The following is a 23495-nucleotide window of genomic DNA, read 5'->3' as shown; positions in this document are numbered from 1 at the left end:
TGTGGTGGCGCATCCCTGTAATCCCAGCCACTCGGGAGGCTGAAGCAAGAGAATTGTTTAAACCAGGGAGTGGGAGGTTGCAGGATCACACCACTGCACTCCACCTGGTGACAGAGTGAGACTGTCTCCAAAAAAATAAAATAGCCTCTGCGACTCTGCATTCCTGAACCTGGGGATATGTGATTTATAGACAATGTGCAGTAGCATTGCTTAAAAAGCCAAAGATAATATATTTTCCCCATAGGCCTCTGTGCCTGTGTTCCCCTCTCTGCTCTAACCCCACTTACGGAGACAGGGAGCTTGTTGAAGCAGACATTTGTCAAATAGTACATGATGGATGTGAACACCCCAGGGGAGCCTGGAACTTGCGAGAGTTGGGTCTGTACATTATAGACTGTTGAGTTTAATCACCTTATTGAAAAGAATACATAGGGTATTAATAGTCATTTTCCATATGCTTCTAAATAACAGGTACAATATTCCCTTATGGTTTAATAGTTTGTGAGAGTGTTCGCCTATTGCTTGGCACTGAATGCAGATTTGGAATATTTGTATGACATGAGATAATGATGCACAGACAAAAGGAAGCTGCATTTTTGTCACACTGTTTAGTGAACAAATATGTCAATGTCCTCCTGAGGGTCCTTGGTATTCTGCTGAGTTGTTGCTTTAGAATGGAAGGTCACATTTAGAAGGAAGTGATTGAATAAACCTAATCTTAATTTTGTTTTAGGGATCAAAAAGTTCACAGAAGCAGCAAGCAAGGTCAACTAATTTCTTGTTTTCAGCTAAGTAAAAAGGGTCTCTTTTATTGGGCCCAGCATCTTGAATAGTGCCACTGCAGTATGAGAATAAGATAGGGTGGTGGTTCCCAGCCCAATCTACACATCAGACTCACCTTGATGCTTTAAGAACTACTGATATTTCTGTCTCTCCGCCAGAGATTGTGGCTTAATTGGTGTGAAGTGTGGCCTGGACTTTGGAACATTTAAAAGATGTTCTCATCTCCTTCCCCCTGATTCTAATGTGAAGACAGGTTTGGAAATCACTGGGTATTTTTTTTCTCTCTCTTTTTTTTGGTGGGGAGATGGAGTGAGAGTTAGAGACTGAAGATGATGTTTTTGAGAACTTTTCAAAACCAATAATAATTCCCCAAGGCAGAGCTGGTTTTCAATCACAAGTAACTGATCAACTAGGACATGTTTGAGCAAAGCCGCCTTCACACTGTGTGCCCAGACATCTCTGCTGCTTCCTTGCCTGCCCTGAAAGCCAGGAGGTGGCGGCAACTGAGTCCCTCACTGAACATTTGGAAATGAACATTTGAAAAATGCCCAGTAACATGGGAGGAACATCGGAAGTGGTGTAAAGGGCCAGCTCTTGCCACCTCTCTCTTTTTTCTTCACCCACAGAAATGCCTGCCAGCTCAGTGGCAGGACAGACATGCTGGGACAGAGGTGAACCCAGAGCCCTGTCCACAAATGTCAAGGAGCAGTCAAGATGTGCCAGCAAGTCCCGGGAGCTCTAGAACCTTCTGCTCCGGATTCCTGCTCTTCCTCTTGGATTATTTAAATCCACTGGAGGACTAGATCCATCAAAAAGGCCTAGAAGAGCTTATAAGAAAAATCAATTTGCATTGTTAAACTTAGTGTTTCATTAGTTTTTAGTAAAACTAAAGGATGTTTCCTGTTGCTTGTTTCCCCTCTCTTGATGCCACTCATTCTGACAGCCTCTATGAGCAATTTTTAGTTCAGGATGTTAAATTTTTCTAAAAGACCTTCAAGAAGCATGAAAGTGAATAGTACCTTACACTTGTAAGATACTATTCCTCATCTGCTTGGTAATTACCATAGGTGTTCTTGCCCCTGTGTCTTAGCACTTATGTCCTAGTATGTATTGAAATTACAAAACTGCCAGAGAAGAAAGGCAAACACTTTTCAAAGGTGTCTGGATTTGGGTTTCTTTGAAATATTAAGGTTTTTTTCTTTCTGTTTAAAAAATAATGATCTGGGGATGGAGTGGGAGGGTGCCCAGGGCCTTGGAGGGCTGATGACCCAGATTCGTTTTCTTCCAAGTCCATTGTTAACACAGTGCAGGGGGGAAGAACAGGGGCCAGGAGTAGGAGATTTGGTTTCCAGGTTCCTGGTCTGTGAGTGGTCTCCACATTGTCCATGGCTCCCAAATCCACTATTTGTGTGTTCATAGATACACCTAAGATGGTGTATCACCAAATACCACTGTAACAGGTTAAATGACAGCCATCTAACAGTAGCAGGTCCTAATCCCTGGAACCTAGAAATGTTACCTTCTAAGGAAGGGTCTTTGCAAATGTGATTAAATTAAGGATCCTGATATATGGGGATCATCCTGGATCATCCGGGTATTCCCTAAACCCAGTCATGAGTGTCCTTATAAGAGAAAGGCAGAGTGAGATTTGATACACACTAAAGGCAACGTGAAGACAGATGTGGAGATTGGAGTGACATGGCCACAAACCATGAAACACTGGCAGCCACCAAGAGCCGTAAAAGGCAAGGAACAGGTGCTGCCCTGGAGCCCCCAGGAATAGCACAGCCCGCTCGACACCTTAATTTTGGCTCAATAAAACTAATGTTGAACCGCTAGCCTCCAGAAATATGATAAAATAAATTTCTGTTGTTCTAAACCACCAAGTTTGTGGTGATTCCTCACGGTATTCTCTAAGAAACAATACAACCACCCCAAATGTGCACCGTGCACCCATTATGGAGTTAACTGTGCGCCAGGCACTTGGGATTCATCTGGGAAAAAAGAGTCATGGTCCTTCCCTTAGGGCCCTTTCCTGGGGCCTGGGAAGGAGTCATCTACTGAAATTAAAATTTTAATTAATCTACCGCTCTGCAGCCATATCTAGATTTTTAAAATCAGAAATCATTTTATCAGAGAGATAAGTACAAATAATACCAAATCGCCTAAGATAGGGGATGAAATGCCTTTGCAAATGCAGTGAAGGTATATGATATTAAAATGCACCATTCAGTTTGTCAAAAAAGGTGGTCTATTTGGTAGAAAAATCAGTTGTGTTTGCTAGACAATTTGTGGAGGGAAAATGGACTTTGTGAGTGATTTCTAAAAATAGCTAAAATATTATTTATTGAAGCCATCTGTGTGAGCACTTCATAATGTATTATTTAATAGAATCCTTATAGCCACTCTGCATTTTCATTTTTCATATAAAGACACTGAGGATGAGACATACTGAATAACTCTCCAACGACAGAAGAAGTGATATATCCTGGCTTGTCTCACTAGTTCCTGGTTATTTTCTTGTTCTTTTAGAAACCTTAAGACAGCTGCTAGTTGAATATCAATAGTCAGCTATGCTTTGGGGCACAAAATATGCAGCCCAGTCTGAATTGGGGTGGGCCTGGTGGGTGGGGAGCCAGCCAGTCCTACCTTGACAAAGTTGAAAACTCCTAGAGGCCTAGTCGTGTACGGGGTGGAAGTACTGTACCTTAAAGTTTTCCTGGCCAGGCGTGGTGGCTCATGCCCTGTAATCTCAGCACTTTGGGAGGCCAAGGCGGGCAGATCACCTGAGGTCAGGAGTTCGAGACCAGCCTGAACAATATGATGAAACCCCGTGTCTACTAAAAATACAAAAATTAGCTGGGCATGGTGGCATGCCCCTGTAATCCCAGCTACTCGGGAGGCTGAGACAGAATCGCTTGAACCGGGGAGGCAGAGGTTACAGTGAGCCGAGATTGCACCATTGCACTCCAGCCTGGGTAACAAGAGTGAAACTCTGTCTCAAAAAAAAATTTCCTGAACACTGAAAATTTTGTTCAAGGTTGGCAGTCATGTACAAATTTCACATCAATTATACATAACTGGTAATCCATCCCACATCCACCCATTCATCCATCTATGTAGGTTCAGCACCAGTCAGAAAGGTTCAGAAGTGCAAAATCTTTTATTGTGCTTTGATGATAGAGTCATTCCCACTCTGATTGGTGAATGGATATGGTGAGAGGTTATTTGGATTGCTGATACTTACCTGAGGGAGGGCCAAGCCCATTTTATTCTCCTAATGAGCACTATTTATTGTCTTTAAGAATAATTTTTGTTTAAGAGGATCCACTTGAGGAAGTTAAGATTTAGGATTTTGGGGAATTTGTAGTTCAAGCACAGTTCAGTTGTTGACAATAGAGACTGTTCCTAATATTGGATTAGTGACAATGATTCCAGAATGTTTTGTCATTTAAAACTACAGCATTATATGTACAGGAAAATTAAATAAGCTGGATAATTAGAAGTGTCAACAAACAAATCATAGGATCTGTAACTCTGGAGAGGAAACTATTTCTTATAAAGCATCAACCAAAGGACAGGCACTTTGAGGGAGAGGAGGGTAGAACAGGGATTTATGCTGAATGGGTTGGCCAAGTATACATACTCAACAGTTACAGAAGAAGCTATGAATATTCACGAAGGTGGTCCTAATGCATGCGTACTGAATAAACATGTGTTACATATGGCCCATGTTCACTTAGGGGTGGAGACTTTTAAATGTATTACCATTAAGCCCTATACATCAAAAGGTGAAGCAGAGACACGAAGGCACTCAAGTGTGCAGCCTCTGTGAAACTGGCCAGAACCAGTCCATGGTTGGTGGTCTTTTACCAAGAGAAAGTTACAGAAATAAATGTCTTGCATGGTTATGGCTGATAGAATAAGGGGTCAGTTAGCATCTGGTGGTGCTCTGTTGCCCAGGCTAGAGTGCAGTGGCGCAATCTCAGTTCACTGTAACCTCTGCCTCCCAGGTTCATGCCATTCTCCTGCCTCAGCCTCCTGAGTAGCTGGGACTACAGGTGCCTACCACCACACCCGGCTAATTTTTTTGCATTTTTAGTACAGACAGGGCTTCACCACGTTAGCCAGGATGATCTCCATCTCCTGACCTTGTGATCCACCCGCCTCGGCCTCCCAAAGTGCTGCGACTACAGGCCTGGGCCCCTGCGCCCGGCCAATTGTTTTCTTCTTTAAGTGTAGGGAGGGGTGCATGACTTAACCCTTGGTTGACATGGCCTTAGGTCTTGTTTATTATTTGGTATCTTATTGTCACAGAGTTGTTCCGTCAGTCTTATGATCTGTTTTTTAATATCAATGCTGATCAATTGTGTCTAAAACCACAAAAGGGAGGGGGTATGATGAGGTGTGTCTGACCTCCCATCCTGTTATGGTCAGAAACTCAGTTTGTAAGGTTCTCTGGAGTCCCCTTGGCCAACAAAGAGTCTGTTCACTTGGTTGGAGAGTTTTATTTGTAGTTCTCAGAAGCAACACCTAACAGTGAAAAATAGCACATTCTTGCCATAACTGAGGAATGATTGACACTGTTGTTCTCATGCTGTTGGATTGGCACCTGCTGCACACACTGCAGCTCCGGGGCTTCATGCTGCTGGCTCTTTGCTTGTGGCCAGTCCCCATGCCTGCAGAGACACAGCTCCTCAGCTCCCATTGGAGGGGATCAACAGCCAGTTTCCAGTGAACACATTTTCTTCTATTCATTTTGATATTATAAGTTATCTGGTGTAGTTGGAAATAGGAATACGTGGATCTTGGTTCAGAATTTAAAGATATTCCAGAGGCATGCATAGTATGTTACAGGTAGCACATTAAATGAGCCACAAAGTAATAGGGTGCCTTGTGTTCCTCTGTGTCAGCAGCAGTTTTCCTGAACTATGAGAGGTCACTGTGGTACGTGGACTATTCAGTTGGCCCAGCTAAGCAGAGGGTTTTGCTTTTTCTCTTTCAGAAAACTAACCAGAAATTTTGCTTCCCTTCAGAGAGAGACTTCGCGCCTAATAGTATCTGCCTAAAAATGCTTGTAAGCCCTCACTGCTCTTTGGGGAGAGCAATCCCACTGGGGAACAGCCAGATGCTTTTGGGTAGGGTAATGGGCTAGGAAATAGATAAAGTTGCCTTTCCAAAAAAACACTTGTCATGTACCCAAGGGAATAATTATAGTTTTTTAAATCGCAATTTTCAAATCAGAACTGAATAAAAATGTGGTAGTTATACAGGAAGAGCTGGCTGCCTGGGACAGTTCTTGTAGCCATTTTATCCAGTCTCTGAAAAGAGGGATCCTTGATGATACACTTATTTAGACAAGGTGATTTTACTGGAACTCAGCACACAGCAGCAGGTGGTAAAATGGCTACAGAATAGAGCAATTCAGTCAACTTCAGAGGCTTTCTGGGCTTAGATGATTAGGCATGCGATTAGGAACGCTGTGAGAATTAAAGGAGCTCATTCACAGAGATGCAGCACATCCTCAGAAATGCAGCCTCAATAGAAGGAAATGTGCTCTAATCCAGCTAGCTATCCCTCTGTCAGCAGGTGGTATGAAAAAATAACATTTATGTCTTTGGAAGAAAAAATTGCCTGAAATTCTAAGGGTTGTGGTAATTTAGAACTTTCTAAACCTATCTATCTATTGATCAATCTATCTGTGTATGTGTGTATACACACACATATAGAAGTTCACTGTTGGGTTAAATTAAACTATATGGACTTGTGTTTGTGAACAAATGTAAGGCAGATTTTTGAATTTGTCTTGTGCTTGAATTCTGTTTCTGATATTATATTGAAGATGGATTACCATTTTTTAATGGCCTAAAACATGATTTATGAAGATAGTTATTAAGGCCACAGCCATCTATTTTAGAATCTAATTTTCAAAGGAAAATTGAGTTTTTCTGATGAACACTGAGTTGCTCAATAAACATACATTCTAGAGCCCCAACGCCATGTCCCAGAACCTGTGTAGCCAGGGTCTAGAACCACCTGTGGTAGCAGATGTGGCCTGGAACCACCAGGCACTTAAACACAAACCCTCAAGTACCATCCATATCACCGTCTCTATCCCATGAGATGGCCTCGTTTTCAAAATAAAGTTGAAAAGTATAAAGCTGGGCGCTGGGGCCTTAGTAAAGGTGAGCTGTTTTTCTAGAGGTTTAATCTTGTCCTTAGTGTGTTCCACACTTGAAGCTTTTGCTTCAGGGATGGGGTTTCTCCTTTACACTCAACTATGTTCAGGCTGTTTGTGTCCCTGCCCTAGGGACATATTCTTTTCTAGTCTTTATGCTGTGGAAGAAAGATTAACCTAGCTGGTCTTCAGGGGAGTACCAGTTACCTCAAAACATGTTTTTTTTTTTTTTTAATTTTAAATTTTAAATTTTTGTGGGTACATAGCATAGTAGGTGTATATATGAGATATTTTGATACAGGCATGCAATGTGTAATAATCAAATCATGGAAGATGGGGTATCCATCCCCTCAAGCATTTATCCTTTGTGTGAGAAATGTTATTTCTTGAACAATTATTTCTGAGGCTAGGAGGACGATCCCAAAGCTAGGCCCCCCTGCTCCCTAGGAGGGCAAAGGAGATGAGCTGCTTTAAGATGCAGAAAATCCTGAAGGCCTAGAACCTTCTCCTTCCTTTCCCACAGCTTTCCACACTGGAGACTGTGCAGAGACCTAGAGAGGCTGGGGCTGCCTTGGGGTCTTTGACTATCACATGGGGAAAGCTCAGAACCTGCACAGCCCACTCTGCAGCTAAAATGGATAGCAGCAGGCTAACTCATCCTTGGCTTTTCCTATGAGCCACGGCTGCAAAAGTAATATGTAAAGTAGAAAAGGATGTTGTGTTTTAGGTAAAAAAAAGTCTTAAGATTAGGTAAATATCCTTATTCTTGGTTGACTATAGCATAGTATAAAACGGCTTTTCACCAGAATTATTCTGAAAATTATAATATAAAACATGCCATGCTTGCTCTAACTAGGGCTGCCCCGTGGAACGTTCTGTGATGATGGAATTGTTCTATATAAAAATAATATGGTAGCCACTAGACATAAGTGATTACTCAATACTTGAAATGTGGCTGGAGATTGAGGAACGAATTTTAAATTTTTATTTTAGTTTATGGCTATGTATTAGCACAGGTCTGAGAGAATATACCTTTATATGTACTTTGTTGCTGTTTATTCATTTTGTACACAGGAAGTTTTCATGTTAAATTTAGTTTTGTATAAAATTGCTTTGGACTGCAGTTTCCTCCATCAAGAACATCAAACAATGTCTAAGAAACTCTGTGATATGGTTTGGCTGTGTCCCTACCTGAATCTCATCTTGAATTGTAGCTCCCATAATTCCTGTATGTTGTGGGAGGGACCCAGTGGGAGATAACTGAATCATGGGGGTTTCCGCCATACTGTTCTCGTGGTAGTTGATAAGTCTCACAACATCTGATGATTTTATAAAGGGGTTTCCCCTTTCACCTGGCTCTCATTCTCTTTTTGCCTGCTGCCATGTAAGATGTGCCTTTCGCCTTCTGCCATGATTGTGAGGCCTCTCCAGCCACGTGGAACTGTGAGTCCATTAAACCTTTTTCTTAAAAAATTACCCAGTCTAGGGTATGTCTTTATCAGCAGCGTGAAAATGGACGAATACACTATGTCTATGTTGTGCTCTGAGTCTTGGGAATTCTTGTCCACAAAGAATTCTATGTGAAGTCAATACTATCAAATATATACTCTTCTCTCTTGACATATCCCACCTAGAAGATACAATCTCGCCTCAGCAGAGTCCATATCAGACCTGTGAGTATAACCCTGTGATTACAATACATGCCATGGCAGAACCCACCACTTAAAGAGCTAAATCCACCTTACAATAATGCTTTAAAAAGCAGCATTTCAGTTCTTGTGGTGGTGGTGGTGGTATGTGTTTTCACCATGTCACCCTCTGGCTGGTCTTCACTACTGCCCTTCACCCTTATCACCTGGGAATCCTGTTCACAAAAGATTTTATCCATGTGAGATTATGTAGTTGGTTGGATACTGAAAGCATCCAGAGAGATGGTTTCTTTCATAATGCTCGCTACATTTATCATGGATGGTATTGGACAAGGCCTGGGTGCTAAGAGCTATAGGGAACATAAGGATGTGAGTTTACAAAGATCCCATTTTCAGAATCACAAAGGTACACTGTCAGGTAAGAATTTTGAGCCACAGCTAGTGAGTGGCAAGAGGCAGTCTGGGAGACAATGTTTGGATGCCAAGACATTGGAACATTGCTAACATCTTGCCTTATGGCACAGTTTTATGACAGGGATGGTCTGTGGGCTGAACTTAGGTATCCTGCCTTTAAAATAAAGTAGTGACTGTCTTTTCATAATTTGCATTAACATTTAAATTCACAGCATTTTTACTTTTTTCTCAATTTAGCTTGTTGTCTGTTCCTACTGGTCTATCCTGAAGTGTGAAGCAGTTCTTGATTTAGCACAAGATTATGTATTAACTGATTTTAGGTTTATTAATATTTCATGGGGTTCCATACTAAGTAGCAATGGACTTGCCAGAGTAACATGAAGTCCCCATCTTATGTGGTCTGGATTTGTGTCCCTGCCAATCTCATGTCGAATTGTAATCCCCAGTGTTGGAGGAGGGGCCTCGTGAGAGGTGATTGAATCATGGGGGCGATTTCCACCTTGCCATTCTTGTGACAGTGACTTCTCATGAGATCTGGTGCTTACTAGTGTGTAGCACCTCCCCCTTCACTTTCTTCCTCCTTCTCCAGCCATGTAAGATGTGCCTGCTTCCCCTTCCCCTTCCCCTTCAGCCATGATTGTAAGTTTCCTGAGGCCTCCCCAGCTATGCTTCTTGTACAGCCTGCAGAACTTCAAGTCAATTAAACCTCTCTTCTTTATAAATTACCCAGCTTTAGGTAGTTCTTTATAGCTATGTGAGAATGGATTAATATACCATCTCCACACTGAAGACACAGAGGACACAGGGAAGGTGACCAAAAGTTAATTGAGTGGTACTGGCATGAAGCACTTCACCTCAAGGAGGGTTCTCATTGTGGGCTAGGGCTTCCCAGAACCCTGAGGTGGAGGTGGACTGGAACTGGACCTTGGGAGGAAACTCTAGGTGTGAAGGCACAGGAGGAGGCCAAGCTGGAGTTTTGGAGAGAGAGAGTGGTTCAGGAGAGCAGGGCAAGATAGGTAATATAGAAAGTCAATGGCTGGAAACAAAGGGGCAAAAGAGGAGCTAACCGTTCTGAATTCTCAACTATATATTAGCTTTTTTAATGGCCACAGTTAACTCCATAATGGAGGCCATGTGTGTTAACAAGAGAATGCATGGCTGGAAAAACAGAATCCAGACTGGGTTGCTTAAGCCAAAGAAGGATATCTGGCTCGTGTGGTGGCTCATGCCTCTAATCCCAGCACTTTGGGAGGCTGAGGTGGGAGGATTGCTTGAGCCCAGGAATTCAAGACAAGTCTAGGCAACATAGGGAGACTGCATCTCTATAAATAATAATAAAAATATTAACCAGGTGGTGTGTGCCTCTGGTCCCAGGTACTTGAGAAACTGAGGTGGGAGGATTGCTTGTGCCCAGGAAGTCAAGGCTGCAGTGAGCCATGATTGCGCCACTGCACTCCAGCCTGGGCAACAGAGTGAGACCCTGTCTCAAAAAAAAAAAAAAAAAAAGAAAAGAAAAAACATAGGGAAATTCATCTCAAGATCCCAACGGTAAGAGCACAGTCAACTTGGATTGGAAATCCACCTGGTGTCCAATTAACTGTAATGAAGGGGCCAGACTTTACTGGACAAATATAGCTACCAGGGACTGTGAATGGCTACTGGACGGAAAAAAGTTATAATCATCTTTACAGCAACTGCTAAAACATAAAGCAGTGTAGTATAAAAACCAATAGATAAATTGAATAGAATTATTTAAACAAAACTGAAGGAGTAAATATGGGTCTACCTACAGCATGCCTGGTCATTGAATTGGTAATTGATGAAACTGGATGATGGATACATGGGGATTCATTATGTTCTTCTATCTTCGTAAACGTTAAAAACTCTCCATAATAAAAGGTTTAGAAAAATACATGCATTTATGCAGAAACTAAAAAGCTCCCTTGGTCCTTCTATTCTAGTTATTATATATGCTTTACTGGAATAAAAACAGATTTTGAATTATTCTCCATGCAATAAAAGCAAAACCACCCAGACTCATTAAGTAACAAATTTCAGATTTGGTGAGCATCATTGTCACCACTTCAGTTGATTAAAAATCTTGATGGCTGGAACCTTTCCTGGCAATTTTGATTTAGTAGATTTGGAGGGGGATCTGGATATCTTACTTTCTACACACGATTCTAGTGGCATTGGTGCATGTCAGCTTTAAGGGCTAGATTCTGTGGATTATCAGGGGCAGGCTGCCCCTTCTCATTCCTATCTTTGGCTTGGTTACTTCCCTGCAAGCAGCATGATGATGTAGCACTTTATGTACAATCTTAACTACATCGATGCATCATGAGGCATTCTGCCATTTATTCTCATTTTGTGACTCCAGCATACTTTTTCCTGGGCAGTTGATTTATAATATAGCCCATTTCCATTTTAATTGCTTTAGTTTCAAAACATAAATTTCCTGGGTGTTTTTTCCCAATTTAACCCACTTAACCTCCTGTTGTTGGGTCTTTTGCCAGAAGCGCTCCCCTCCTCCTTTATCAGGGCCAGCTTCATGGGTGGGTGACCTGTGCAGTCACACAGGGCCCATACTCAGAAGGGCCTCACACTTCTTAGTTTAGTGCTCTTCTGGCACTATTTTATCTTTGAACCTGTGTTCTGTAAGTGAAGTCTGACGGGACAACGGAATATACACGAGTGGAGGAGACATGCGCAACATATATCCAGTGTTCCTTACCGCCCCATTCACATGTAGCCTTTGTGATCCCCTGTGAGCAGAGAACTCCATTGGACCCATGATGTGTCAGAGCTCGAAGGGATTCAAAGTGAGTACAAAGTAAGCATCTTATATCTACAATTGAGTAAGTGGGGGATGCTGAGAGCTCCAACAGGCTGCACTTCCCATCCGAACCAGACTGGCTTCAAACACAGGAAGAAGGCAATGGCATTCTAAGAAACATGAATGACCAAGGAGCCCTATCATATCCTTTTTTACTTATGTACATTCCTGTGTTAGCCAACCACTTATGCTGAAAATACTAAGAAGTGAAACAGGAACAAACAGTTGAGTTAGTCTTGTACAGTGTTTCTACTGTTGTGGCAAGAACGAAACACATATGCATACAGTATGTAAACATCAGCTATAAAATACAAATTGTGTAATTTTGGTGATCCTGCATGAGTTAAATGCTCATATTTTCTTTTTTTTCTTTGAGACGGAGTCTTGCTCTGTCATCCAGGCTGGAATGCAGTGGTGTGATCTCGGCTCACTGCAAGCTCTGCCTCCTGGGTTCACGCCATTCTCCTGCCTCAGCCTCCCGAGTAGCTGGGACTACAGGCGCCCGCCACCACGCCCGGCTAATTTTTTTTTTTGTATTTTTAGAAGAGATGGGGTTTCACTGTGTTAGCCAGGATGGTCTTGATCTCCTGACCTCGTGATCCCCAGCCTCGGCCTTCCAAAGTGCTGGGATCACAGGCGTGAGCCACCGCGCCCGGCCAAATGCTCATATTTTCATTTAAAACTGGAATTGCACAATATAAAGATGAATAGTAAAATGCATGATAGGAATTTAACATTTAAGTTTTTAGTTAGAACAGCATTAAGTAGCAAATAAAAAACACAGCCATAACAAGTTGAGAAAGACACTATGGAAGAAAGGAAAAACATTACATTTTAGTACCTGTAAAGGTAATGTTTTCCTGCTGTTTGCACAAAAGCCTCACATCTTCATTTTGTACTGGATCCTGCATAGCGTGGAGTCAGTCCTGCTCTTCCCTGCTCACTCCTTCTGAGGCACGTCTTGAGCCTTTCCTTATCATAACCCCCTTCCTTTGATAACCTTTTGAGAACTCCCACTTGATTGCCATGGATTTGAGTGGCACCGCTGACCTTCCGGTTCCTCTGCTGCTTCACTTGTGGAATCCAGGGCTGATTTAGAAATGCTGTGATTCAGGGGATCCCCAAGTACTAAAAAAGGGGTATCTGCTACAGTGGAAGATGACATAACTTCTCAACTCCCTTCTAACCTTGCTTGTCTTGGAGAAGCAGCCAAATGCTAGAATCTCTTATCCAGTGCCGTTGGCTCTTCCTTTGATCAGTTCTGGCAAGAAAAATACTTCCGGAAGACTAACCTCCAGCTATTGTCCTGGACAACTTGGTCTCTCTATATCCTTTTCTGCCACTCTATGAATTGTTGCACATTTATAAATCCTTGAAGTATAATAACCTAAACAATTAATTTAAAAGGGCCAAAATGTCTCCTAGAGAATATGTGACAGTCATGTTACGGTTAAAACACACACACACACACACACACACACACACACACACACACACACACACACACACGTTTAAATGACCACACTGAATTCTAAGTAAGTGGTTATTTTGGGATTGCAAAGGTAAGAGGTCTCGCTATTTTAAAGCAAATGAAGAAGCTGTTAATACGAAGGTCAATTTATGCTCCCAAAGACTTTTAAGCACTGATATTTCAAGACTGAACTATTTATTACAAATATGGGGAAGCAGCCAGTTAGAGCTTGCCCTGATCCTTGAAGGCTAACTAACTAACTCTTCACCTTGGTTTTCCACAGGGGCTATGGAAAGTGGTAGGTGGAGGAGATATCGAAGGCACTTTCTCATGAATATCTATCAATCACTATTGTCAACAATTAAAAAACATGTTTCAGAGCAAAAGAAGTACATGTGGAGAATCCTGTGGACTGCTCTTAGGTCCCCAGTGGGTTTGGAAGAGGGAAACCCTGGGTTGATTAGCAGGTAGACACAGTGCAAAGGAAGGAAGTCTGGCCAATCACCAGGGTAGAGAGAAGTCAGGAAAGAGAGAGTGAGCCAGCTGGGACTGAAGTGTGCAGATGGTACAGGCCCCTGCACCTCATTCCTCAAAACTCCTAATTCTCTAACCTCTGGGACTTCAGTACAAAAACTGCAGCCACCCAAAGAACTTGGGGCTAGGTGGGTGACTCCCCACTTTCCCTGTTGGGAAGTAGGGTGAAGGCCTTGCTTCTGCCCACAGCCAGGACTGTAGAGGGAGGAAATAAATAGGCATTCCTAATTGAAAATCTGAGCAACCTTCTCTGTAAAAATGTCATTAAATGTAGTAGGTATGTCAGATTTATCTTGTGTCATATATTAAGCATGTGGGCTAGAGGTTCCCCCATATGTCAATGGGAAAATGATTTCTGAATTACAGGCAACTTGCTTCCAAAGGAACTCTTGGGAGCCCACCCTGTTCTAAGCAGGAGACTGCTTGTCCTAAGGATGACCAGGGACCAGGCAAAGTGAGGCTGGACAACTCAGAGCTGTGAAGAGGCAGGCAGAGCAGATGGAAATCTTCTGTTAACAGTGACTGGCACCATTAAAACTTTCTTTATGAAGAGTCGTGCAAAGCAATGTTTGGGAATTTTTTGTTTTTAAACGGTAAGAATAAAGTACAGCAGAAGTACACTTTCTTTAAAAAGTTAATAAGGAAGATAATTGTGGAACATGTACAAATATCATAACACAAAACTGGAAGCAAGAAACTTCACTGGAAACTGATGAGGAAGACAAACTTTATAGGAAGCTACAAAAGAAATGAGCAGAGCGAGATATTTGTGGTAAGGGATACAAAGAACATGCAATTGTGTATTTGAGAGGTTTCATGGAACATTATGACCCATCCAATGAAGACATCAACATTATTTAACAACAAAAATTGAGGAAGAGCAGTATGAAAATATTCTAATGCAGTACTGTCCAACAGAACTTTCTGTGGTGATGGAAATGTTCCATATCTTTGTGCTAATACAGAATCTACCAGCCACATGAATACTCAAAATGTGGCTAATGCAATTGAAGAAAAGAATTTTTCATATAATTTAAATTTAAATAGTCATATGTGACTAGTGGCTCCTGAATGAACACTGCAGTTCTAATACTTCATGGGTCAAAACCAGTGGTTTCTTTGGGGGGACTTCTCTAATCAGTGCTAAAGGATTGAGGGTTGAGTGCTGAAGAAGAGGAAAGCACTCATTAGACTTATTTGGGCACTTACACAAGATTCCAAATCCCCACTGCTTCCAGAGGCAGGGGACAGCACAACCTGCTGTGGAGGCCTCACTACGAGCCTGGCTAATGTTGGTGGGACTAAAAGGCTTACAATTTTGGTCATTCAGCTAGAAAGAGGCCTATTGTTCCACACACAAAACTGGAGGTCACCCCTAGGGCCATCTATGTATGGAAACTACCACTCTGGAGCTGGTAGGGAGTTGGAGGGAGCGGTGCTCACTTCCGGATGGGGTTTCCAGAGCCAGCAGAGGATTTAGAAGTGGAGGAAGTGGAGGGACCGGAGGGTCCTGAGGGCCCTTTCTGGCCACCTGCAGGCTGCACAGGCCCTTTCTGTTTTGGGATTACGATCTTGTTCTTGCTCTTAAACACTTTGCTGGGATCTAGCTTATTCACAAAGGAGTCGGTCTCTTCTGTGAGCAGGTTTGTGTTGTAGGTGATAGGTTTGTACATGCTGAACCATTGCTGTAAGGCAGAATTGGAAGACAAGGTCACAATTCAAAGGAAAAATGCCATTCTGTGTGCTCTTTTTGGGGGATGCAGGAGAGCTGGGAACAGGAGGCAGAGGTACATTTTCATGAAAAACTGCCTAAAAATCTATTTGCTCTTCCTTTAAGTGGAGGTGATAACAGATCCCATCAACCTCTGGTAAGATACACACATTGCAGCCGGGCGCGGTGGCTCACGCTTGTAATCCCAGCACTTTGGGAGGCCGAGGCGGGCGGATCACGAGGTCAGGAGATCGAGACCACAGTGAAACCCCATCTCTACTAAAAATACAAAAAATTAGCCGGGCGTGGTGGCGGGCGCCTGTAGTCCCAGCTACTCGGAGAGGCTGAGGCAGGAGAATGGCGTGAACCTGGGAGGCGGAGCTTGCAGTGAGCCGAGACTGCGCCACTGCACTCCAGCCTGGGCGACAGAGCAAGACTCCGTCTCAAAAAAAAAAAAAAAAAAAAAAAGATACACACATTGCTTTATGAGGTCTCATGACCTTTAAGATAAATGCAGTATGAAAACTAAGAATCTGAGCACACTTCCTTCTGATTTAGTGAGTCCTGAGCCTGGGATGCTAGATCCTAAAGCACTAGAGGACAGAGTCTATTGTTCTGCCCTCAAACCAGCTACTCCCCATCAGGTGGATTCTGGCAGCACCATTGCCCCAGGAAAGGCAGGAGACAGAGGCCAGTGTGGGCCTCGACTGAGGGATGCTGTATCTTATTGGTGTTCTGTTTCCTACTGTTTTTTTAGGCAGCTGAGGGCAAAGGACATCTACATTTATTTACCTTTTAAATCACAGCCGCCTCTCAATGTTGACCAGATAAATGTTACAATTATGTGACATTTGAAGAAAATGAAGCCTACTAGATGAATACATACATAGTAAGGTGAGCTGGAGCTGAGTTCCTAATTTGCTGCTAATTTAGAGCTGCAAGAAACCACCATGAAGGAGCCCAGATGAGCTCACTCTAGTCAAAAGTTTTTCCAGCCACATTTGGTTTTTTCAAACCAGGTTGTATACCTGGCATCTGTATGTCTGAAATGGTGACCAGACCTGTAATATAAATGAGACACACCCACACAATGGAATACTCTGTAGCCACTGAAGAGGACAAGTGCTCTAAATGTACTGAAAGGGAATAAGCCCCAAGATGGAGTGTTATGTGAAAAGAACAAGATACAGAATCATGTTGACAGTACATTACACTTGAGATTTAGAGAAAAGGAACACCAAAAGTGTGCATGCATGCTTTACGTGCAATGAGTATCTTGGGAAGGGCGTACAGGAAATTCGTAATAGCAGCTGCCACTGGGGACGCACACTTGGAGAACAGGGGAGTGAGAATCTGACTTTTCACTCCTCTTGGGTGCATGTACTGCCAACCCAGAACAAGCCATGGGACATAAACTATCCAACAGAATTTAATTAAAACTCCCCAGTTAATTCTGAGGATCAGTCAAGTTTGGGAACCACTTAACTGGATGAATATAAAGTGAGGTTGTCCATTGGAATCATCTGTCTTGCTTATTGAAAATGCAGGTTCCTGGGCCCCACCCTAGATCTCCTGAATCAGATGGGGAAGTTGGGAACCTGCAATGTAACCATTTCCTCAGTAGATTTTGGAATATACCATAGTTTGCAATGGCAGGTGTTCCTCCCTTACCTTGGCCTGTGGGCTAATGCCATAGCTGGTGAAGGCATATTGCCACTGGGGCAGGCCCAGGTGGGTGATGAGCAGGCGGTAATAGGCAGTAAAGGTGTCTGTGAGAAAATGCCAGTATAACGCTCTGTCCAGGAACCAGATCTCAGTGTCTTCTGCTAATGCTGAAGTAGAAGACAAAGGAAGTAAAAGATAAGGAATAGCTTAACAGTTTTTTCTTTTTAACGATAAAAGGTTATACTCATGGCCTTAAAAAAAAATCCCAACAGAGAGAATAGAAAATGTAAAGTAAAAGTTCCCCTTCTGCCCCACTTCTAACCTTCCAGTCTCCTTCTCTAGTGGCCACTTTACCAGTTCCTTTGATACTCTTACAAATTTTTGCTAGATCAGTAGATTGATCTATCTGCTGGTCTCTAACCATCTGGAAGTTCAGTCAGGCTATGTAGGCAGCTGCTCCTTTTCTGTGTGTCATAGCACTCCCCTCCCCCGGTGGGGGGGTGGAATACCGTGGTCTCAGCTTTCCTGACAGAGAAAAACACTGAATGGCTTGGGTTTTTTTGAAGAGGTCTCTATCAGTGCCATGAAAAACAAAAAGTGCCACAAAAAACCACCATGAAGGAGCTTAGCCCAGTTCACTCCTGGGAGCCTTGCCTATACTGTGGTGTGATGTCCTGCCTCCAAGTTTCTGACTTTTCATTCTTACTACTTCAAGCCTATCCTACTTCCTCTGCTGTCTAGATAGCTATAACATCTCCGTAAGTGCCCTCCATTATCCATCCAGTCTCTTTCTTTGCCAAAACTGCTGGTAGTCATGATCCCTGCCATTTTACTAAACAACCTTCATTGACTCCCCACTGTCTTCCACATTATGTCCAAACTCCTTTGCTTGCTTTCAAAGCTCTGCATCAGAGACAGCAATTGGCCTTCTAGCTTAATCTCCTCCTCATCCCCTACATGAACCATGTGGCCCACTGAAATGGAATTATTTGTCATTCCCCACAAATCAATTGTACTTTCCCATGGCTTGGCTTTTACCCATCTGTCCCTTTGCCTGGATGCTCTCGTCTCTTTTACTCCACCAAATCCTCCTCCCTACCCGGTATCTAATTCCTACCCCACAGTTCAAGATGCAGCTCCAAGACTACTTTGCAACAACTCCTCTAGCTGGATGATTTCTCCTTTCCCCAGAGGTAAATCCTGGTGTCTGTATCCTCTCACCCCTACCAGACAGCTAGCTGAAGAGGGCTGCCATTGTCCAGCTCTGTAGTTTCACAGTCCCTAGGCTGGGGTCTGAAGTGCTGTTAGGGAGCTAGGTGGCAGCTGCTGCTTGAGGCAGAGAGGCTTTTAATTTCCCATCTGGGGTCTTTGGTCTAGTAATTCAGGTTTTTATTGCTGTTAATTGGCCTAGATATAGAAGTATAAAAGAAAGATAAAAGATAATGTGTTTTCTGGATGCTTATCTAGTGCATGAACTTGCTGTAGGAGTCTATAAACAAAATGTCTATTTCTTTTGGTTTTTACTCCCATATTATCCTAATCCCATCAACTATTTGGCAATAACTCACAAATGAAGATGGATAAAAGGACTAATAATTAGCCCAGAGGGTGATGCTCAGAGAGAACCAAAGGGGTTTTTGGGTTTGGGACACACAAGGAACCTGGGAGCATCTCAAGAGGCCAAGGAGGTATGTGTCTCCTGAGCCATGGCTGACAAGCAAGGTCAGGCAAGACCCTAGCCAAACTACACGACCACGCTTGTAAACAATTCTTACCTGGTTTCCCACTTTTGTAGACAAGGCAAACTTTCCCATTGCCATTGCATGAATCCAGCTCAAATATCACACTGCGAGAGTCAAAGTGAGGCTTCTCTGGCTGATCATCACTGGCTGCAAATCCAGAAGTTAATGGTAATGTTCAAACAAACTCAACTCAAACACATACCTATATATCCAACTTTGCTAGGTGGAAAAAACAGAAGGAAAAAGCCTTATCTCAAACATATATTTAAGTAGTATTTTCAAATAAATTCTGTATTTGAATTAAAGCCCTAATCTCATTCATGGACTAGGCCTTCTGTCTGGGTTTCTCTATCAGCAACGGACAATATCAGGGAATCTGGGAAAAGGAGGCAAGAGAAAAGCAAACTGAACTTCTTGGAAGTGGGACCACAGAGCAATCTGAATGGCTTGATGCTGACATAACTTCATTTCCTTTCCTGAGATTGTTTATTCTACAAAAGTGGGATAGCAAACACATTATTTGAATCTTGCTTTTTTTTTTTTTTTTTTTTTGGGAGGGAGGGTTTCTTGTTTGGCTGGCCGGGAGGGGAATAATCTAGTCTCTTTGGGACCTCCACCTCCTGGGTTGAAGCAATTCTCCTACTTCAGCCTCCTGAGTAGCTGGGACTACTGGCATGTGCCACCACACCTGGCTAATTTTTGTGTTTTTAGTAGGGACGGAGTTTCACCACGTTGGCCAGACTGCTCTCGAACTCCTGACCTCAAGTGATCCACCCATCTCGGCCTCCCAAAATGCTGGGATTACAGGCATGAGCCACCGCACCCGGTCAGAACCATGGAAAAGCCCTCTAAGTCATGTGGCATAACTCTAATTCATTCTTTTTAAATGACTATTTCATAGTCTATGGGAGTGATGTACCCTCATTTATTCCACCATTCCTCTATTGATAGGCATTTGCCTACCATTACTTGGTTGTGAATGCTACAATAATCTTCTCTGTACATGCCCTTATATTCTGGTGCTTTCATTATATGGGACAGATTCCCTGCAATAGAATAGATGTTGCCAGATTGCTCTTCAAAAAGGACTTTTTAAGATCCAGGGAGACAGACTGGAAGTCCTTTGTTTTTGAAAGATATTTTCAATGGGTATAGAATTCTAGGTTTATTTTATTTTTTTTGAGACAGGGTCTCCACTCTATCACCTGGGCTGGAGTGCAGTGGCATATGAACATGGTTCATTGTAGCCTTGACCTCCTGGGTTCAAGCAATCCTCCTGCCTCAGACTCCCAAGTAGCTGGGGTCCATAGGTGTGGCCACCATACCCAGGTGATTTTTAAATTTTTTGTAGAGACGGAGTTTCGCTATGTTGCCTAGGCTGATCTCAAACTCCTGGGCTCTAGTGATCCTCTGGCCTCGGCCTCCTACAGCGCTGGGATTACAGGCGTGAACGACTGACCAACCTATTTTTTCCTTTGAATATTTTATCTCACTTGAATTGCTTTTAAGGAGAAATATGCTGTTATCCTTATCTTTGTTCTCTTGTATGTAATTTGTCTTTTCCTTTTGGCTGCATTTATGATTTTCTCTTTATCTTTGATTTTGAACAATCTGATTATGGTGTTTCTTGTTATCATTTGTGTTTCTTGTTCCTGGCTTATTAAGCTTATTGGATATGAGGATTTATAGTTACCATGATTGGTAAACTTTTGAACCATTATTTCTTCAAATATTTTCTAGCCCCTGATCCCTCTTTTCAAAGACTTCAATTACACATACATTATACCATGTGTTGTCCCTCAGGTCACTGATGCTGTTTTCATTATAAATAATATTTTTCTGTGTAACTTTAGATAGCTTCTATTATGTGTTGAAGTTCTCTAGTCTCTTCTTCTGCAATGTCTTAGCCACTAATAATCCAAACCACTGCATTTTTCATATCAGTGCTTGAAAATCATTGTTTTATATATTTTGTCTGTTGTTTGTCATTGTTGCTCCAGGTGGGTAGATAAATCTCTTCTGTTACTCCATCTTGGATGAAATAAAAAGTCCAGTTGATATGTTCCCACCAAATTTTGGCAGCCCTGCCTGGTGCTGACTGAGGTCTGCCCTCAGGTGAAAAGTTATAAGAACAGAAAACTCAATGTGGCTCCCTTCTGCCAACGTAGACACCATTCCAGCTTCTGCCTGCTTTTGACTACTCTCTAGTCCTTTAAGACACATGTTTTTAAACTTCTTCCAGAGTATAGAGTATTATCTGCAGAAGCCTTGCTCTGGTAAAAGAGATTCTGCCATATTATAAACACAATGTCAATATTTGAATTTTTTTTTTTTTTTTCAAATCTACAATGTCACTGTTTTCAGTTCCTCCCTGAAATTTTAGTTTGGTTTTACCTCCATGGGGGCATCTAAGCATATTGTTTTGTACTCTGTATCTAATAACGTCACTCTTAGCGGTACCAATGGATCTCTTTTGCTTTTTTTGGGGGGGATGAAGTCTTGCTCTGTTGCCAGGCTGGAGTGCAGTGGCGTGATCTTGGCTCACTGCAACCTCTGCCTCCCGGGTTCAAGTGACTCTCTTGCCTCAGCCTCCCGAGTAGCTGGGATTACAGGTGCCCACCACCACGCCTGGCTAATTTTTGTATTTTTAGTAGAGACGGGGTTTCACCATGTTGGCCAGGATGGTCTTGATCTCCTGACCTCATGATTCGCCCCCCTCGGTCTCCCAAAGTGCTGGGATTACAGGTGTGAGCTACCGCACCTGGCCCTCTTTTTTCTTAATTAAAATTTTTTAAAAGTTTTATTTTTAATTGACAAATAATAATTGTACATATTTATATACTGATGGAGAACAACATGCTATTTTAAGACGTATATGCATTGTGGAAAGATCAAATCGGGCTAATTAGCATATCCACCACTAGTATTTATCATTTGTTTGTGGTGAGAACATTTAAAATCCTTTCTTTTAGCTATTTTGAAATATACATTATTAGCTATAGTCATTATGCTATGCAACAGATCACCAGAACTTATTCCTCCTGTCTCACTGAAACTGTGCCTGTTGACCAACGTTTCGCCTTTCCCTGTCCAGCCTCCCCACCCCAAGCCTCTGGTAACCACTGCTGATCTGTGTTACCTGTTATATGTGCTGGTTCTCATTCATGGGGTTGTGTGTCCTCATCTGCTGAGTTAATGTCAGTCTGCTTATTATTCCCTCACAAGTAATTTGTTATTTTGCCTAGAAGCTTGTAATTTTCTCCACATCAGGATATGCATAAGTGTCTGTGTTTTCTCATCTGTTCAACTTGGGTCTAGGTGGGCCCTTTCCATCTGCAGAGAGGTGTCTTTTATTAGTATGTATTTACTGCCTTTCCATCTATTTTCTCTTTTTTGAGCACCTATAATTCCAATGGAAAGTGTCCTGAATCTATTTTCCACTTCTCTTAATTCCTACATTTTCCCTCATAATTCTCCTCTTTTAAATTTATTCATTTATGCTTTAAGATATTTCCTGCACTTGATTTTTCAGGCTAACTCAGGTCTCAATAAAATACATATAGTCTTCTTCAATTCATGTAGTCAATTGTTTGAGAATCTTTGTTTTTATCCATAGAAAGTCTTTATGTTGTCTTATATCTCCTTAAGTATTCTTGTTCTTATTTAGTTTTTATCTGTGTCCTCTAGCAGTTTTATTTCTCTGGTTGTGTATTTTTTTAAATAGTGATGGCTCTCACTATTTTGCCCAGGCTAGAGTGTGGTGGCTATTCACAGGTGTGATCACAACATGCTACAGCCTCAAACTCGTGGGCTCAAGTGATCAGTGGCGATTTACAGAGGCGACAATAGCACACTACAGCCTCAATCTCCTGGGATCCAGTGATCCTCTTGCCTCAGCCTCACAAGTAGCTAGGAATACAGGCTCATGCCACTGCACCCGGCTGATTGTGTATTCTATTTTTTCCTGATGATCCTCTCTCTGACTGCTGAGTCCCCTGAGAGAAGTCACTGTTTTTCCATTTAGGTTTAATGAGACTTAGGTATACTTGTTGCACTATCCTAAAATGCATGAATCTAGCAGGTGTCAGAAGGCCAAGTGGTTTTTATCCCTATTTGTATGTGGAACAATGTGATCCCATGAAGCCTCTCTGTTATCTACTCTACCTCTTCTCTTCCAGCCTCAAGAGCAGGGAAGACTTAGCCCACCTATTTGACTACTTCTTCACCTTTTAGAGAAGCCCACCCCACACATATAGACAGTGAGACCTTTTTCCTACCCCTGGAAATTCCACAAATCTTTGTGTGACAGGCTCTTTCCAGGACCCATCACTGTCTAGCCTCTGCCCCTGAACTTCTCTGGTACTATTCTTCAATTGCTCATCCAATCGGAGGAGAAACCCTTACATCAGTTTTCTCTGCCAGGGCTTAGTGAACCCCAAGATCTTAGTATTGGAGACATTAGTTGCCTATTCACTATTTGTTCTTCCTTTCTTTGTTAATGAAAGCCCAGTT

The 23495-nt window shown here is 42.4% G+C and overlaps 1 protein-coding gene across 5 annotated transcripts in view; it reads right to left on the bottom strand.

Moving 5' to 3' along the window:
* Positions 1-8171: 8171 nt before the first annotated feature.
* TPGS2 (tubulin polyglutamylase complex subunit 2) overlaps positions 8172-23495 on the bottom strand; it is a 39049-nt gene continuing 23725 nt past the window's right edge. For 2 of the 5 annotated variants that reach the window (XM_032152481.2, XM_058438433.1), the window contains 3 exons: positions 19017-19130; positions 17248-17408; positions 14569-15550 (listed from right to left, as the gene is read on the bottom strand). In XM_032152481.2, the coding sequence (XP_032008372.1) occupies positions 15305-15550; positions 17248-17408; positions 19017-19130 (521 nt within the window). In that variant the 3' untranslated portion in view covers positions 14569-15304. Of the gene's footprint in view, positions 12543-14568; positions 15551-17247; positions 17409-19016; positions 19131-22080; positions 22317-23495 lie in introns of those variants that run through there. The other 3 variants (XM_032152484.2, XR_004248099.2, XM_058438434.1) reach the window with 3 other exon arrangements.

Source organism: Hylobates moloch, unplaced genomic scaffold, assembly GCF_009828535.3.
Source record: "Hylobates moloch isolate HMO894 unplaced genomic scaffold, HMol_V3 SCAFFOLD_5, whole genome shotgun sequence".
In the NCBI taxonomy this organism is placed as follows: domain Eukaryota; kingdom Metazoa; phylum Chordata; class Mammalia; order Primates; family Hylobatidae; genus Hylobates; species Hylobates moloch.
The sequence above is the reverse complement of the archived record's forward strand: the minus strand, read 5'-3'. Positions and strand labels throughout refer to the sequence as shown.